This window comes from Schistocerca piceifrons, chromosome 1, assembly GCF_021461385.2.
Source record: "Schistocerca piceifrons isolate TAMUIC-IGC-003096 chromosome 1, iqSchPice1.1, whole genome shotgun sequence".
NCBI lineage: Eukaryota > Metazoa > Arthropoda > Insecta > Orthoptera > Acrididae > Schistocerca > Schistocerca piceifrons.
Window position 1 is genome coordinate 673,479,705 of NC_060138.1, and position 18,371 is coordinate 673,498,075.

Genomic DNA, 18,371 nt, shown 5'->3' on the forward strand with positions numbered 1-18,371 from the left:
TACTAGTGCCGGCATTGTGCATGCTTTGTTGCCTGTGTCTATGTGCCTGTGGTTCTGTCAGTGTGATCATGTGATGTATCTGACCCCAGGAATGTGTCAATAAAGTTTCCCCTTCCTGGGACAATGAATTCACGGTGTTCTTATTTCAATTTCCAGGAGTGTATATTGGGAAGCAGAAGTTAGTATCGCTAGTTCCCTAAACAGGCTTCTGCAGGATGTTCTTGAGTTCACACCACATATAACTCTTACTGCACGTTTTTGTCCCTGGAAAACTTTAGCTTGGTTTGATGAATTACCCCAAAAAATAATCCCATATGACATTATGGAATGAAAGTAAGTGTAATATGCCAGCTTTTTCATTTTTATATCTCATTTGTCTGACACAATTCGCATTGCAAATAGAAATTTGCTAACACGCTTCAGCAGTTCTGTGGTGTGCTCCTCTCAGTTGAATTTATTATCAAGCTGTAATTCCAAGAACTTAACACTGTCCACTTCTTCTATCTGCTTGTCATCGTATTTTAGGCATATACTCATGGGACACTCCTTACGAGTTCTGAACTGAATGTAGTGTGTTTTTTCAAAGTTTAGTGACAAAGAATTGTATAGGAACCAGTGATTAATGTCAACAAATGTTTTATTAGCCGATCTTTTTAAGACTACACTTGAGTTGCTATTTTTTGCAATGTTTGTATCATCGGCAAACAAAACGAACTTTGCCTCTGGTAATGTTACTGATGAAAGGTCATTCGTATACACAAGAAAAAGTAAGGGCCCTAAAATGGAACCTTGTGGGAACCCACATGTAATTAGTTCCCAGTTGGATGATGCCTGATAGCATAATACATGTCTCTTTCCTAATAAGACCCTTTGTTTCCTGCCAGATATATAAGATTTGAACCATTTTGCAGCATTTCCTGTTACACTACAATTTTGTAATTTACTTGAATGGATATTGTGATTTACACACTCAAATGCCTTTGACAGATGACAAAATATATCAGTTGCTTGCAGTTTTTCCTCTAATGAATTAAGCACATTTTCACTGTAAGTGTAGATAGCCTTCTCAATATGAGAACCCTTTACAAATCCGAACTGCAACTTTGAAAGTATGTTATTTGAGATAAGATGGTTATAAAGCTGATTGTACATTACTTTTTCTAAAAATTTTGAGAATGCTGGCAAAAGTGAAATTGGACAGAAATTTGATGCTATTTCTTTATCTCCCTTCTTAAACAGTGGCTTATCTTCAGCATATTTCAATCATTTAGGAAATATTCCACTGATTAACGACTGGTTACACAGATAGCTTAATATGTTACTTAACTGAGAATTACATTCCTTAATTAACTTCGTTGATATTTCATCACACCTACTAGATGTTTTTGATTTTAAAGATTTCATGATGGACATTATTTCTGCTGGGGTAGTGAGGGTAAACTTCATATTATGGAAGTTACTTGAAATGTCTGGTCTGAAGTATTCCATAGCAGCAGCTACAGAACCTGAAAACCCCATCTTTTAAATAACAGTTATAAAATGTTTGTTGAAAAGTTCTGCAACACTATACACTTGTCACCAATGTATCATTTACTCTTAATGCTATTTGTCCCTCTTCATGTCTGGTTCCACCAGTCTCCTCCTTCACTATGTCCCATATTGTCTTTATTTTGTTATCTGATAGGACTATCTTTTCCTTGTAATATATTTGCTTTGATGTTCGTATTACAGTCTTTAATATTTTGCAGTATTTCTTGTAATGTGCTATAGCATCAACATCAGAACTGTTTCGGATTTACAGATACAGTTTTCTTTTTGTTTTACAAGATACCCCTATTCCTTGAGTAATCCATGGCTTCTTTGTAGACTTTACTCTAACCTTGGTTAATTTTGGGGGAAAACAGTGTTCAAATAAGGTAAGCACTTTATTAGCAAAAGTATTATATTTTTCATTCATGCCATGAGTACTGTAAACATCAGTCCAGTTAATGTCTCTGAGAAGTGTCCTAAAATAATCAATTTTTGGCTTATTGATTACCCTCTTGAGCTCAGAGTTAACAGATTTTATATACTGTTCAGTATTAACATTTAACAGAAGTAACTGCATGTCATGGTCTGAGAGGTCGTTGACTATTGGTTTTGTAATATAATTTTGTTCATTGGACTTTTCTATGAAGATATTATCAATGGCTGTTTGTGAGCAATTGGCTACCCTAGTGGGGAACTTTATAGCAGTAATTAAGTTGAATGATAGTGTTACTAACTCAAATAAGTTCTTATTGGGAGAGTCTTTAGGAAATCTACATTGAAATCACTAGCAACCCCTATTTCTTTGTTTTTGGTTGTTAAATGGACCAGTACTGCTTCAAGGTGGTTTATGAACAGATTAAAGTTACCTGCAGGTGCTTGAATACACTTAATATTATGAAGGATTTTTTGTGAAATTCTTTTTCTGTTGCGCATGCTTCCATATGATGTTCTAAGCAAAATTTATGAATGTCTATGTTCTTAAATTTATGACAGTTCCTGATGAATGTGGCAACTCCTCCTTTCTCCATTTCTGCTCTACAAAAGTGAGATGCTGAACTAAATCCTGTAACACACAAAAGTTCTATACCAGTGGTCACATGATCGTCAGACAGGCAGATTATGTCAGCTGGGTTTGAGGACTCTAATTAATCTATGCAGATAATTAATTCATTAATTTTATTTCTCAGCCCTCAAATATTTTGATGCAATAAAGATAGCTGACACTTAATATTGACCGAGTTAAAATTGGGTAGAGTTAAAATATCTGCTAGTTGTTGAAAATTCTTAACCAATAGCTATTTATGCTGATGTAATAAGCTAGAATTATGTTTTTTGGTTTCTTTCTCAAACTGAAGGTTTGTCTCAGTCTTAAATTTTCTTAAAATTTGGCTTCTTCCTGTCCTTTCTACCCTAAAAAGGGTCTTTTCTGAACCCTATAACCACTGGTATTTTATCCCTGATGACAGTGCCTCCACCCTTCAACTTTCCTGTTGTTTTCCCAGCCAGTTTACCCTTTCCTTTCCTGTTGAGGTGAAGGCCATGCCTAGTATAATCCCACCTATTGAGAGAATCAACAGGAACCACACCAATGTGTGACCCTGCACCCGACATAAGCAGCCGTTCCAACTCCTGATTAACTCTCGTGACAGAAGAGTTCAAATGAGGTCGGTCATGGTGCCAAAGAACAAAGTCAACACTAGTATGCTTCGATGCCCATGCATTCTTTGCCGGATCACACTCTGTACTGTACCCAGGATCTCTGTTAGTACTATTACCTGACCCACTCTCTGTAACCACAGTGCCTTGCCTAGTGAAATCTTTGCAAAGTGGTCCTAAATCCTCTGTCACCTGCTCCAGACCAGCACTAGGTTTAAAAAAAATTGGTGACCTAGTATTCTAATCCTAGTTCATCCTGCAAAAGTTGGCCAACACCTCTTCCATGGGAACTACCTGACAACAACACTTTCTTTCTCTTTTTACCATATGACTAGTCATTCTGCGTGAATCATTTCTAAAATTTGGTCTTACCTTTTTAAATTACCACACTAGACTGGTCGAATGACTGGATAGAAGACTTTGATCCACTTGGTGATTTTACGTAGGACCAGAATTTTCTCAGGTTCTGGGCAAGATCTTTTGTTGAGGTACGATGGTGGACGTTATGGTATGCGTCATACATTGATCTTTTTACACGTGCACGGATTTGTGCTACCTTTTGACTATTGTAATTTGTGTGTTCTTTTTTGAACAGTGTGTGCAACAGTCTCTGCTACCTCAGCGTTCTCCAGATTTTGTTATTAAACCATGGTGGATCTTTTCCTTCTGTACTCAGCACGTACTTCTCCAGAGTATGATTTACAAACACTTTAAACCTTCCCCATAAGTCCTCTACATTTGTTACATTGGAACAAAATGTCCCTTCATTGTCTGAGTGGAATGCTAACAACTGCTTATCTGCTCTTTCTAGCAAAAATGTGCTCCTAATCTTCTTTATGGATTTATTAACTTTAGTAACCATTGTTGCTATGATAATGAACTCTAATCCTTGTCTCTGTACTGACACTGTCGATAAGGTCAGGTCTGTTGGTAGCTACAAGGTCTTTTATATTTCCATTGTTTGTAGGCTTTTGAACTGTATGCTCAAGAAAGTTTTCGGAAAACATGTTCGGTACTATTTCACAAGACTTGTCTATCCATACCTCCTACAATGACTACATAGACGTCTCAGTCATACTCCATGGTTTAATTATTTCCAACTAAATTGCATGCTCAAGGTATTTCCACACTACTGAGCATGAACTTTCTTTGAGTGATTCTTAAACTGTCACAGTGGAAGCAGATGGGCGGTGAAAATAGCCAGCAATGGTGAAAATATCCAACAATAAACTTAAGGCAAGTAAAATGTCTTTGCTTGCTGCAACTGTAATTTATTTTTCCCAGATGAAATTCGCCTTCCTCTTACTCTAACGCATCTCAGTGGGATCTAGAACGATACAGTTTTGTTATTTTTGGATTATCACACAGTTCATGCCACATTTTTTATGTAAATAAATACTGACTTACAGTTTGTTGGCATCTGCATTTCCTCTCATTTAGTTAGAGGTCGCACTAGCACTTTATTTCAGTATCCTGACCAGATGAGAGGAAACACAGATGCCAACAAACTTTAAGTAAGTACCTATTTACACAAAAAAATGTGATGTGAACTGTTTGATAATCTAAAAATAACAAAACTGTAGCATCCTAGATCCCACTGAAGATATGTTAGAGTGAGAAAATGGCAAACACATCTGGGAAAAACAAATTAGTTGCAGTAAGAAACAGTGGTTTTATTTACAAAACAAATAGTTCTGTGTTTGCTGCAGAGGATGGCCATGCAAACAAACTTGGGTTGATGCAAGTACTCTGGTACTGCGCAGCTGCTTCCTTTGTGTAGTGCACCTTTAACCCATAAAGGGGAGTCCTACAATTCTCATCAAATAGGAGCTATATGAAAGGAGTAAACATTCTGATACTTGAATGATAGTCGTTAAACTTTTTCTGCATTATTCATGAAATATAGTATGTCTGAATTGCATTTCTTAATGGATTAGTCTCACACATGTTAATGTTGTGGGTGTCTTATAGCCTTCCCTTATTTTTGCTAGGGGAAGATGGTTGTAGCGGTGAGAGTGATGTGTTGTGAATGTCTGATCGGATGTAATGCATTTGCGTGCTATTGATGTCTAACTGTTGAAAATAAAGTGATTTTGAGTAGCTAATGAAGGACTCGTAGTTTTCTTGGAAAGAAAGTTTGAAGAAAGTGAAGTGTGTAAAATGTTCACACAATTTTTTAAACAGTGGAAAATCCAGAGTGGAATAATGACAATATTATGAAAGGGAAATGTTGAGTTGCAGGTACACACAATAAAAAGACTGCTAAATAAGTAAGCTTTCGACCAAAAAGCCTTCTTCCAAAGTAGACAGCGCACACCAACATGCACGGGTGGGAGTGCGCATGCGCTCTCTCTCTCTCTCTCTCTCTCTCTCTCTCTCTCTCTCTCTCTCTCTCTCTCTCTCCCCCCCCCCCCTCTCTCTCTCTCTCTCTCTCTCTCTCTCTCTCTCTCTCTCTCTCTCTCTCTCTCTCCCTCTCCCCCCCCCTCTCCCCCCCTCTCTCCCCCCTCTCTCCCCCTTCTCCCCCCTCTCTCCCCCCCTCCCCCCCTCCCCCCCCTCTCTCCCCCCTCTCTCCCCCCCTCTGCAAACTTCTGGGTTCATTAGAAGATCTTTTACTCTGTTTTAATCTGGTGGGTATTTTGAAAGTGCGTTACTTACCTATTACTGTGGTGCCTAATGTTAAGCTAATGAAATCACTGGGCTATAAATTAATCTGTCCTGGAGTTCACAGCTGAGCAGAACTACACATTTGAGGAGTGTTATTTAATTTGTTCTCTATTTGAAAACAAAATTGTTGTGATGTTGTTAAAGTGAATCTTTGTAGTTGCATTGCACATTAGCTTAGTTTCTTAATGCTGTTCTCTTTGTTGTTTCTGCACAGATTTATTACAGCAGATCAATGCGACACCACCAAATTCCCATGAACAAGAAGAAGCTCCCAGAAAACGCAAGAATACAGGTAATTATGAGCTTTCATTTCTTATTTTATAAATTATATGTTAACTGATTGATGGTGAATTCATCTTGTGGAGTAGGCCACATGAATCAAAAGGTGTTTTTGCCAATTTTGATTCATGTAAGGATCATTTTTAGGCCTGAAGGACTGCTACTGTGGAAAACAGTTTGCCGGTTGGTATTGTATTAATTGACAACCCGCTTTTTACAGTGGCTGCCCTTTGTAGCTGCCATTCGTGTTTGAAGATTATCCAGATGAGAATCAAATGTGGTAAAAAATTTAAAAAATGTAATCAAGACAGGGTGCTCTTTTAAAAGCACATCAGTGTCCTGGTGATCTCTCAACGTTGTCGCAAATGAGATCATCTGATGAAATTAAGGTAGAGAAGCTGATACCTCAGTTGTATTAATTACTATTCATGTTATAGTTTGACTTCAAAATATGCCTTTAGGAGACAGTCGTCTTTAAAACTACACAAGGCAGTGTTTTACAGTGACTGAACATGTGCACCATGAACCTTTGGATTAACAACTTTTAAACACTTCACAGGATTTCAAGAAATGATATCTCAGATGATAGCATTGCACTATAGGTATCCATCCCTGACAGCTGTGTATCTGTATTTATTTTAACTCTTGATTTATTACATTTTTATATCTTTTCATTGTTCAAATGCCTGTCAGAAAATTGCAGTCTCCACAACAATGCAGCAAATGAATGCAGCATAAATATCATGTATCTTGTCATACTTGTGTATTTATTTAATGACTACATTACTATTTTTGCCAGATATTTCTTTAACTACTGAGGTTGTGGTAGACTGGAAAGATAAGGCACAGGAGATTTATTTTTGTACAAGGTTGGGAAGATAATTACAGTCTGTGAAGGTGCCAGGGAAACCTTCGGTATATTTCGAGAGGGACTGCTCGTCACTGGAGATGCGGTGACCATGGGCAGCTAGGCTGTATGGATGGGACTTCTTGGTGTGGAACGGGTGGCAGCTGTCAAAGTGGAGGTATTTCATGTGGTTAGTAGGTTTGATACGGGCAGAGATACTGATGCAGCCATCTTTCAGGAGGAGGTCAACACTGTTGGATTGATTAGGGCCAGGTGAAGCAAATAGGGGAGAAGCTGTTGAGGTTCTGGAGGAATGTGAATAGGGTGTCCTCATCCTCGATTCAGATCTCAAAGATGTGATAAATGAATCTGGACCAGGTGAGGGGTTTAGGATTCTGGGTGTTCAGGAAGGATTCCTGTAGATGGCCCATGAATAGGTTTGCATAGAATGGAGCCGTGTGGGTGCTCATAGCCATACCCCGGCATTACCTACAAGGTAATGCCTTCAAAAGAGAAGTAATTGTGGGTGAGGATATACTTGGGCATGGTGACTAGGAAGGAGGTGGTTGGTTTCTAATTCATCGGGCGATGGGAAAGGCAGTGATTAATGGCGGTAAGGCAATGGGCATTAGAGATGTTAGTGTAAAGGGAGGTGGCATCAATAGGGACGAGTAGTGCACCATTTGGTAAAAGGACAGGAACTGTGGATAGTCGGTGGAGGTAATGGTTGGTATCTTTTATATATAATGGAAGGTTCTGGGTAATAGGCTGAAGGCGTTGGTCTACGAGGGCAAAGATTCTCTCAGTAGGCACAAGTAACCAGCACAGCATCTGTAGTGATGAGCTGTCCCTCTCGAAATATGCCGAGATTCTCACTAAGGCCTTAACAGATTGTTATTATCCTCACAAGCTCGCACAAAAACAAATCTCCCACACCTTATCTTTCCAGTCTCCCACATCCACCCAAAGTCTCACTATCCGGTCACAGAGGTGCATTCCTCTCGTAACTCAGTACCATCCAGGACTGGAGCAACTGTATTACATTCTCCGCCAGTGTTTCATGTACCTCATGTGCCCTGAGATGAGGAATGTCCTGCCTACTATCCTTACCACCCCTCTCACAACGGTATTCCGCCCTCCACCGAACCTACACAATGTCCTCGTCCATCCCTACACAACCCCTACTCCTAACCCCTACCCTCACGGTTAATATACCTGTAATAGACCTGGATGCAAGACCTGTCCCATACATCCTCCCACCACCACCTACTCCAGTTCAGTCACAAACATCACCTGTCCCATAAAAGGCAGGGCTACCTGTGAGACAGCAGGGCTACCTGCCATGTAATCTTCAAGCTAAGCTGCAATCATTCTGCTGCATTCTATGTGGGTATGACAACCAACAAGCTGTTGGCCATCAACAAATTGTGGCCAAGAAACAAGTGGACCAACCTGTTGCTGAGCACACTGCCCAACACAACATACTCCATTTCAATGATTGCTTCTCAGCCTGTGCCGTATGGACCCTTCCCACCAACACCAGCTTTTCTACATTGCACAGATGGGAACTCTCCCTGCAATATATCTTACGTTCCCGTATCCCTCCTGGCCTCAAACTGCGTTAGTCATTTTTCTCACTCATCCAGCCCCTTCCCTGTTCCCATTCCAGCATTACACAGCCCTCATTCCACCAATGCACACAGTCTTTTTACTTCTCTCCTTTTCCGCAACACTCTCCCCTCTCCCCTGCCCTCTGTGTACCTTCCAACTGCACATAGCTGCCCTACCCTCTCTCCACCTCATGGTTGTACTTCACTGTAACCCATCCCTACCACACTATCCCTCCCCCTCCCACCCCCAGCATCCTCCTTACCCCCACCCAGTTGCCACTCTGCTGCTGTTGCTCGCTGTGTGGCTTTAGTGCCAGAGGCTGTGTGTGTGTGTGTGTGTGTGTGTGTGTGTGTGTGTGTGTGTGTGTGTAAAGCTGGTATTGTGACAGTCTTTTTATTGTGCCTATCTGTGTCTCAGCATCTCCGCTACATGGTAAGTAGCAACTTTTATTTTCACAATATTGTTACAAACCTTTATTTATATTTATTGTTCATGGTCTGATGTGAGTTAGACTGAATGTTTATAACATTTATTTATTTAAATATTGTTATACTATATTAGTTTAGTGCAGGAAGTGGTCAGGTTGAGTCAAATCTTGTGGTGAGGATGACCTTCAGTGAATGGAAAAGCAGGCGGCAGCAAATGCCACTGGAATCAGGTGGAGATAACTTTTTCTTTTCAAGTCGTCCATTCAGGTGAGCCTTATACATTAGTTCTTGAAGAATGCAGACCTGCTGGTGATAATAGTGCACTTATTCAATCGTATGGGTGATTGATTCTGGGCAGCAAATGGATGCTACAATACTCTATAGACAGATACCTAGTTGGCATCCAAGTCAGTTGGTAAAGATTCTAACAAAAAATAACCAGAGTAAAAGAAAAGTACTCACAAAACCTATGTGAGTACAAGATGACACACTGTGTGTCTTTAATAAACCACAGTTCAGTGTACTGTAAACTGATCTCATGAACACTTGAATTAGTTAAGATTGTTGACAGAAGAAAGAAAATTGTTAATATGCTCAGAAGGTACATTTTAAACATTCAACTGTTTTTTATTCAGAGGATAAATTAAACTGTTTTCCTTTTAGTGATATAGTATTTTTTGATAACGATTGCAGTTACCTTCCAGTTTTGAACTGCTGGTTCTTCATTTAATGTCCAGAATAATGTTGCAGTTCCTCTTATCAAGGACTTCTTCTCCATTTCAGCTGTACCTGTGTTGGAGATCATAAAACTCTTATATATTTTAACTTCCTATCAATTAATAGACAGAGATCCATATTAAATCTGATTACATTGCTCCTTAAGATACAAAAATATAACACTTCATAAGATCTGAATTCGTACATAAATGACATTACGTGCACTGTAACAACATCCGTATTTAACAGTTCAGTTCCAATCTGATAGACAGGATCCGAAATCCTCTCAAAGTTATCGAAGGTGTGCCTTGCTTCTCCAAGCTGGGACATGTCTGCGTGGAGTCAGTATCCCATCAGCAGGTGCCAGAAAGCAAACTGCCATCACCCATCTTACCACCTTGAAGATGCCATCCACAAAGTCAAATGCACAAAAGTTTAATGTGGTGTCAGTGTTAGCCTTTACCTCTTATTCTCATCCTTTTTAGCAGACACACTCCCTTCAAACTATATTTGCAATGGCAGTAAGTCTATAAGCCTTCAATTTCTCAAACTATTAGTTTGTGCGCCTGATATGCAAAAACAGAAGGTCCTTATTTTTCCATTTAGTCTGAAAGAAATCCTGCACCATCATCTTTGACTTCAAAAATCTTTTGAAAACCAAAACAGAGAGACCTAAAACATGCCACAGGATTAACTTCCAAGTGACTCTTTAGTTTTAAACCAGAAAGGTTTTGAATGTCTTCTAAAATTATTACTGCTTGCAGATAAGTCATCTTTCTAGCACATGCTATCCTTTTAAAATGTTACCATCCTTGAAGTTTTCATATTGCACATTGCTGATTATTGTTTCTTGGGCTGTGTCAAAGAGACATCAAACTATCATAAGCAATCTCATCAATTAGAGTGTACCCATCTTGTGCATTTAGAGTAAAATGGACTGCTTCCAGGCTTGCTGTTAATACAAGAACCCACTTATAAGTTCTACATATAGCCAGTCAGCATTTAAATACTGACCATACATCCCAGATAGATATACTTATAGAATATCTTCTGTGGTAGATTATTAGTTTATATGTACATAATAATGTTTTCTTTCTTTTGAAATTAAACCTAGATAATGCCACCTAACACCAAATGTTGCAGATTGAGAGTTAGTATTTCTACATACTGGTACATATTGGCAAATAGGCATATGAGTGTTTTATACGATTGTGTAATCTAGGATATAGCTGTGAGGATTATTTGATAAGACTGGTAAATTTCTGTGAGGTGGTGGTGGGGAAAAGGGGGGGGGGGTACTTAAATGATATCGTTTATACGTATGATTCGTGTAGTCATACCGTGTCAGGCAGTTAACTGCTGATAACCATCTGGAGTAGTCATTGTAACTACTAATGTGGAATATAGAAACAGTTTTGTGCTATTGTAAAGTTGTTTCATTTGAAGTGCTGGACTGCTGCACAGCTTAAAACTTGAGTGAATGGAGCTTGTGGGGACAGAGTAACAGCTCTGGAAACAATTTATTTTTCAATTAACAGGGCAAAGTGGCTATAGAAATACTGAACACCAAAAACTCTGTGACAGACCAACAATCTACTTTCTGTATAATACAGCATGGCATTTGATGTTAAGAAGTGGTCCCTATCTTGCACACAGACAGCTCTTGAAGGACAGGCTGTTCCTGAAACAAACAGGCACTCGTATTTACATGAAACAGAGATGATACATGAAGGTAACAATGGCTTAAATTGTTTTATATAATTGAAACAAGAATTGTCTTCCTGTGAGCCGAACCGTGTTATTTGCTATCTAGTGTTGCTACATATGCAGCCAAAATACCAAATAAGTTACAGTTGTTGGTGATAGAGTTTATTGGTTTTAACTCCATGATGGATTTTACCACAGTTTACTCTAGAAGTTTCAATTAAGATTCAGTATAGTTCGGTTATATCTTGTTTACAAAGCATTCAATTTCTGATTTGTTGTCTTCATTCTTTCATACGAATGTTTGCATCTTGTTGCCAAATGCGATAAAAGTTGGGGACTTTGTGCTCGTGTATTAGGTTTTTCCACTGTTTGAAAGGTATTGAATAGCATATTACCAACCCTTCTGGTGGATCATTATGGTCTTTAGTAATCAAGTGAAATATGTCTGGCACCATTAAAACAGCAAGGTAATAAATTTAAGCAAAAATCATAACTGCTGTTGTGTTCTAATTAGAAACATCCAAGTACATCCTGTTACACGTATTTAGAACAATGGAAAAGAAAGAAAGATGTTAAAACAATACAAAAATTGGTAAGCGATGCATGGGGCTTAGACACCATTACCGTACAAGTAAACTTTCAGACAGACTGTTTGGCTTAGTTAGTAGAAAATATTTGTCATGCTGTTATAGACCTAGACAAAGACATGTTTTTCTTTGCTAGGAAGGATACATGTTGTTGTCAGTTTTAATTGTTTACAGTACAGAATCCTCCATTTAGCACTGGACCTCAGTGAGTATATAAGTAGTTGTAATATTTTGCTCCTTATGCTTTCGGACCTCAGTAAAAACACTGCAGAATGGCAAAGCACTTTTAAAGGAATGCTATTTATTTTTCAGTTGAAGAAATGATGAGCTAGTTTGAAAAACTTATTGTCATAATGGGCATACAATCGGCTGCTTGAGTTCAAATGTGCTTTCACCTTTTCATTGTTCCCAAACCTTAAACATCTAAGGTTTGGATCCAGTAATGTGGTCAGTGCCATGTTTTACACTATACACTGCTGTTTATCAACAGGGTCGCAAGACAGATTATCATGAAAACAATATGCCGCATGCAGTGCTTTAATCATGTGAATCACCCTAATTATGAAAGTTTGTCCAAGACATCATTTCAGCTATCAGCAGTTGGAAAGGTGAAATGGAGAGAAAATGTGGTACCAACTTCCACTCAGTAGCATTCAGTGTTTTCACAGTGTTTTGGAAAGGTTCGCTGGGAACAGCGATACTCTTTCTATAGTCATAAATAAAAGAAAACATTATGAAAGTGTTGTTTTATCATGTTTCCACCTCCTGAATGAAATTGTGCTATGGCTGGCCCAATTTCTGCTGCAAACAATATGTTCTTCTTTGTCAAGCTTCTTGATTAAAAAGATCATGCAGCTATCTCTTATTTTGTGTAGTTTAGAAACATAGAGTATACTGTAACTTGTTTGATCACTTCACAACAAGATATAGGGAACTAAGTGCAACATGTTAAATCCTGAACTCCAGTAATGCACTTGGCAACAGCTTTCATGTTAGCAGCACTCTCAGTTACAATATTTGCAACATTAGCATTTAGATACCATTCTTTTATAGTTTCAACAACTGATGCTGAATTTAGAGGTGTTTGAGCTTTCATGGAATGTGCAGGTTTCAGCGACAGTGGCACATATCACGTATGAAATGGCGTTTCACAGAAAAATGTGATTTAGTGTTCTGAGATGTCCACGTTATAGTCGTTAAAGGTCCATACTAAGCAGCAGGTTACCTTAACTTCAATATCCTTTCCATTGCACTCATATACATTTTCTGTCAATGGTCTCACTGGAACTTTGAAACTAGTATCCTTGACTGCTGATAATGACGGGTACTATGTAGTTGCTATTCTAACACTTTATCAGTTTTTGTCTGCATCAGTGTTGCTTAGAACAAGAATGACATACTTGGCAAAAAAGAATTGGAGTTTTTCAACAAGATACCTGTAGAAATTTGTGAATGAAAGGTGTCACAAAAAAATGAAAAGTGTCACAATGAATATGATCTACACTCCTGGAAATGGAAAAAAGAACACATTGACACCGGTGTGTCAGACCCACCATACTTGCTCCGGACACTGCGAGAGGGCTGTACAAGCAATGATCACACGCACGGCACAGCGGACACACCAGGAACCGCGGTGTTGACCGTCGAATGGCGCTAGCTGCGCAGCATTTGTGCACCGCTGCCGTCAGTGTCAGCCAGTTTGCCGTGGCATACGGAGCTCCATCGCAGTCTTTAACACTAGTAGCATGCCGCGACAGCGTGGACGTGAACCGTATGTGCAGTTGACGGACTTTGAGCGAGGGCGTATAGTGGGCATGCGGGAGGCCGGGTGGACGTACCGCCGAATTGCTCAACATGTGGGGCGTGAGGTCTCCACAGTACATCGATGTTGTCGCCAGTGGTCGGTGGAAGGTGCACGTGCCCGTCAACCTGGGACCGGACCGCAACGACGCACGGATGCACGCCAAGACCGTAGGATCCTACGCAGTGCCGTAGGGGACCGCACCGCCACTTCCCAGCAAATTAGGGACACTGTTGCTACTGGGGTATCGGCGAGGACCATTCGCAACCGTCTCCATGAAGCTGGGCTACGGTCCCGCACACCGTTAGGCCGTCTTCCGCTCACGCCCCAACATCGTGCAGCCCGCCTCCAGTGGTGTCGCGACAGGCGTGAATGGAGGGACGAATGGAGACGTGTCGTCTTCAGCGATGAGAGTCGCCAATGATGGTCGTATGCGTGTTTGGCACCGTGCAGGTGAGCGCCACAATCAGGACTGCATACGACCGAGGCACACAGGGCCAACACCCGGCATCATGGTGTGGGGAGCGATCTCCTACACTGGCCGTACACCACTGGTGATCGTCGAGGGGACACTGAATAGTGCACGGTACATCCAAACCGTCATCGAACCCATCGTTCTACCATTCCTAGACCGGCAAGGGAACTTGCTGTTCCAACAGGACATGCACGTCCGCATGTATCCCGTGCCACCCAACGTGCTCTAGAAGGTGTAAGTCAACTACCCTGGCCAGCAAGATCTCCGGATCTGTCCCCCATTGAGCATGTTTGGGACTGGATGAAGCGTCGCCTCACGCGGTCTGCACGTCCAGCACGAACGCTGGTCCAACTGAGGCGCCAGGTGGAAATGGCATGGCAAGCCGTTCCACAGGACTACATCCAACATCTCTACGATCGTCTCCATGGGAGAATAGCAGCCTGCATTGCTGCGAAAGGTGGATATACACTGTACTAGTGCCGGCATTGTGCATGCTTTGTTGCCTGTGTCTATGTGCCTGTGGTTCTGTCAGTGTGATCATGTGATGTATCTGACCCCAGGAATGTGTCAATAAAGTTTCCCCTTCCTGGGACAATGAATTCACGGTGTTCTTATTTCAATTTCCAGGAGTGTATTATGATAATAGCTGAAATAACTGTTTAATTTGACATAATATTCAGCCTTGGTGCCTCTTGTTGGCCTTGAATATTTGTGCTAAGTGAGATAACAGTATTATGAATTTTCACTATCTGCATTTCACTAGTATTTTCTGGAAGTAGAGTAGTCCTAAGCCCATGACCTTTATCTACCTGATATTGATAATGTATGCAAAATTCACACAAATGATGGGTACCATATGATAATTAAATAAAAACTGTAGCTCCATAATAAGAAAATGTGCTTTCACAGTACTGGTGTACTGAACTAGCTGTAGTGTCATGTGCTAGAAAGAAAATCATACAATTAGAGAACATAGATATCAGAATGATGAATTTGTTGAGATAGTATTTCTGAATGAATGTGAAATAAATTAAGGAATAGCATTGTTTTCGTACTACGAGAACTCTTTTTGCAAATTAGAACAAACACAGAGGAGTGTCTGCTTTGTAGGTTGGTGATAGGCTTTAATACTACAAAAGAATGTTTGAACATAGTGTTTAGTCATGTTTGCAGATAATATTTTAAAGGAGGCCCTTTTTTCAATAAAAACAAAACTAGTAAAGATGCAGTAACCTATTTTTTATTTCACTCTTCACTCCTTAGACAATTTTTCTTTATGATTTCCTCTGTTATTTAAACATTTATCAACAGATTCTACTAATTTTGTTATGCCCACATTGAGGACATCAGCTGCAGATGAATACAACCAATATGCAGTTGCTTTTTTCACTTCTTCATTGGAGTTAAAACTGCTGACCAGTGAGAAACTCCCGTGAGGCAGCAGTACAGTTGGTGATCGCTCAGTGCAAGGTGCAGGTTGAATGGTATGTGATCCATTTGTTCACATCCAAAGCATGTTACTAACCATTATGTTTAATCAGCAGAACATAAATTGTCGTGCAGCGACAAAACTCCAAATGACACAAGAAAACATTCTTATTCTGTATAGTGTGCCTAAGGTCATACAGAAAGCACCTGAATTTGTTATCCCTTGTGGTATAGACTATATAGAAAATCAGTGCTGTGCCAAAACAAAATTGCCATTATCTTGTGTGGTGAAATTACCTCATCACATTTCCTTTTGTTGGAGAATTTGTGTGTCACCATTCGATTGATGGCTGCTTTGTTTCTGTTGTTAGGCCAGACACCAAGGTCTCATCCCTTGTGACAGTATGGTCCAGAAGTTCACCTCATTCATTTCTGTTTCTGTTGGGTCAGAAATTTTCAGAGCACTGCCCATTCTCCCAATCTGCCTTGAGAAAGTAGCTTAGTTAGCCAAGAGAAAGTAGCTTAGTTAGCCAAGTCAGACACAGTTTGCTAAACTGCAAGTTTTGAAAAATGATTCTCTAAAGCACTGATACCGAAAATGTGGAAATCATGAATCATTCGTCTCCATTAATTTTTTTGCCTCAGTTGTGTGTACATATCAGTTTTTGATTACAGAAAGGTGTCTGTCATGTTTTAATCATGAACATAGTCTAGCATGTCCTTGAATTACTTAAATGTTTATGTACTGTACTGTCACTTTTTGTTTTGAGGCTGTATGTCTCATGTCTGGCAGTAGCTGTCCTCACTCTCAAAAACTAAATCATACTTCTTATTTCACAGTTGCTGAGCAGTTCAAATGCTTCAAACATTTCTCTCACAGTACAAACAGTATAAAGTGATAAATCAACTGCAAATTGGGTCTGATTTGAGTAAGGAAAGCTGGGAGCAAGTGCACAAAATGTACACAACTGCGCCAAGTTTGTTCCTGTTTACAAAATACCCATCACAGTTGAAACAGCAGTCAGAACAATGCAAAGTCCAATGAATGTGTGTGTGCTAAAGAAAATAAAGATGATTTTGTCAGTTGGTTATCACTGGGTTTAGGGACTCTCAGGGTACAATCCTTGTAGATCACATGAAGAACAAAACTGGGAACTGCTACGCCTTATAGTTCAATCATTTGAAAAATGGGCTAACTGTAAAGGTGACATTTAACTGGGACACAACACTGTCTCACGCTAAAGCATTCACAATGCAGAAGTACATGGAATGTGCACTGTTTTTCAGACGTAGTGCCAGACACCATGTTGCTATATTTTACAGTATTGCAAGACTATTATGTGTACAGAATGAAAAAATTACCTACTGAACCAAATGTTTAAGCCCATATTGAACTGTTAAAGATTTTTGACAAATCATTTTTAAAAGTTAAGGCCACATTCTGCCTTCTACACACATCAAAAAAGTTTTGTATCACCTGGATTCCGAGAATTCCAGAACCTGTACAGAAAATTGGAAGAGAGATCAACATAAACATCATTTCTGCCCTTTTTATTGCTCATGAAAACCACACATTGCATGTCGTACCACCATACAGCGAGACCTTCAGAGGTGGTGGTCCAGATTGCTGTACACACAAGTACCTCTAATGCCCTGTAGCACATCCTCTTGTATTGATGCATGCCTGTATTTGTCATGGTGTACTATCCACAAGTTCATCAAGGCACTGTTGGTCTAGATTGTCCCAGTCCTCAATGGCGATCAGGTGTAGATCCCTCAGAATGGTTGGCATAAACAGCCCTTTTCAATCTGTTACAAGTGCTATAGGGTTCACGAAAAACATGCTGGCCACTGTAGTAGGGCGACGTCATTATCCTGAAGGAAGTCATTCACAAGATGTGCATGATGGGTGGCAAATTGTCCATGAAGACCAATGCCTTGCCAATATGATGCCGATACGATTGCACTATCGGTCGGAGGATGGCATTCACTTATCGTACAGCCATTACGGCACCTTCCATGACCACCAGCAGCGTACGATAGCCCCACATAAAGCCACCCCAAAACAGATGGGAACCTCCACCTTGCTGCACTAGGTGGACGGCGTGTCTAAGGCATTCAGCCTGACCAGGTTGCCTCCAGACAGGTCTCGGACGATTGTCTGGTTTAAGGATACGCGACACCCATCAATGAAGAGAATTTGGTGCCAATCCTGAGTGGTCCATTTGGCATCTGTGCCCCCTGCATGGTGTTGTGGTTGCAAAGATGGACCTCACCATGGACGTCGGGAGTGAAGTTTAGCATCATGCAGCCTATTGCGCACAGTTTGAGTCATATTATGACGTCCTGCGGATGCACAAGAAGAATTATTCAACATGGTGGCGTTGCTGTCAGGGTTCCTCAGAACCATAATTCGTAGGTAGCTGTCACCCACTCCTGTCTCTCTGTATCTCCTCCATGTCCGAACAACATTGCTTTGGTTCACTCAGAGACACCTGGACTCTTCCCTTGTTGTGAGCCCTTCCTGGCAAAAAGTAACAATGCGGATGTGATCGAACCACGGTATTGACCATCTTGGCATGGTTGAACTACAGACAACACGAGCTGTGTACCACCTCCTTGGTGGAATGAGTGGAACTGA

At 40.3% G+C, this 18,371-nt stretch overlaps 1 protein-coding gene across 1 annotated transcript in view; it reads left to right on the forward strand.

Moving 5' to 3' along the window:
* Window positions 1-18,371, forward strand: part of LOC124709078 (dnaJ homolog subfamily B member 12) — a 128,115-nt gene that overhangs the window by 17,342 nt on the left and 92,402 nt on the right. Inside the window, exon 2 of the mRNA XM_047240729.1 lies at window positions 6,065-6,142. Coding sequence (XP_047096685.1) covers window positions 6,065-6,142 — 78 coding nt within the window. The remainder of the gene's footprint in view (window positions 1-6,064; window positions 6,143-18,371) is intronic.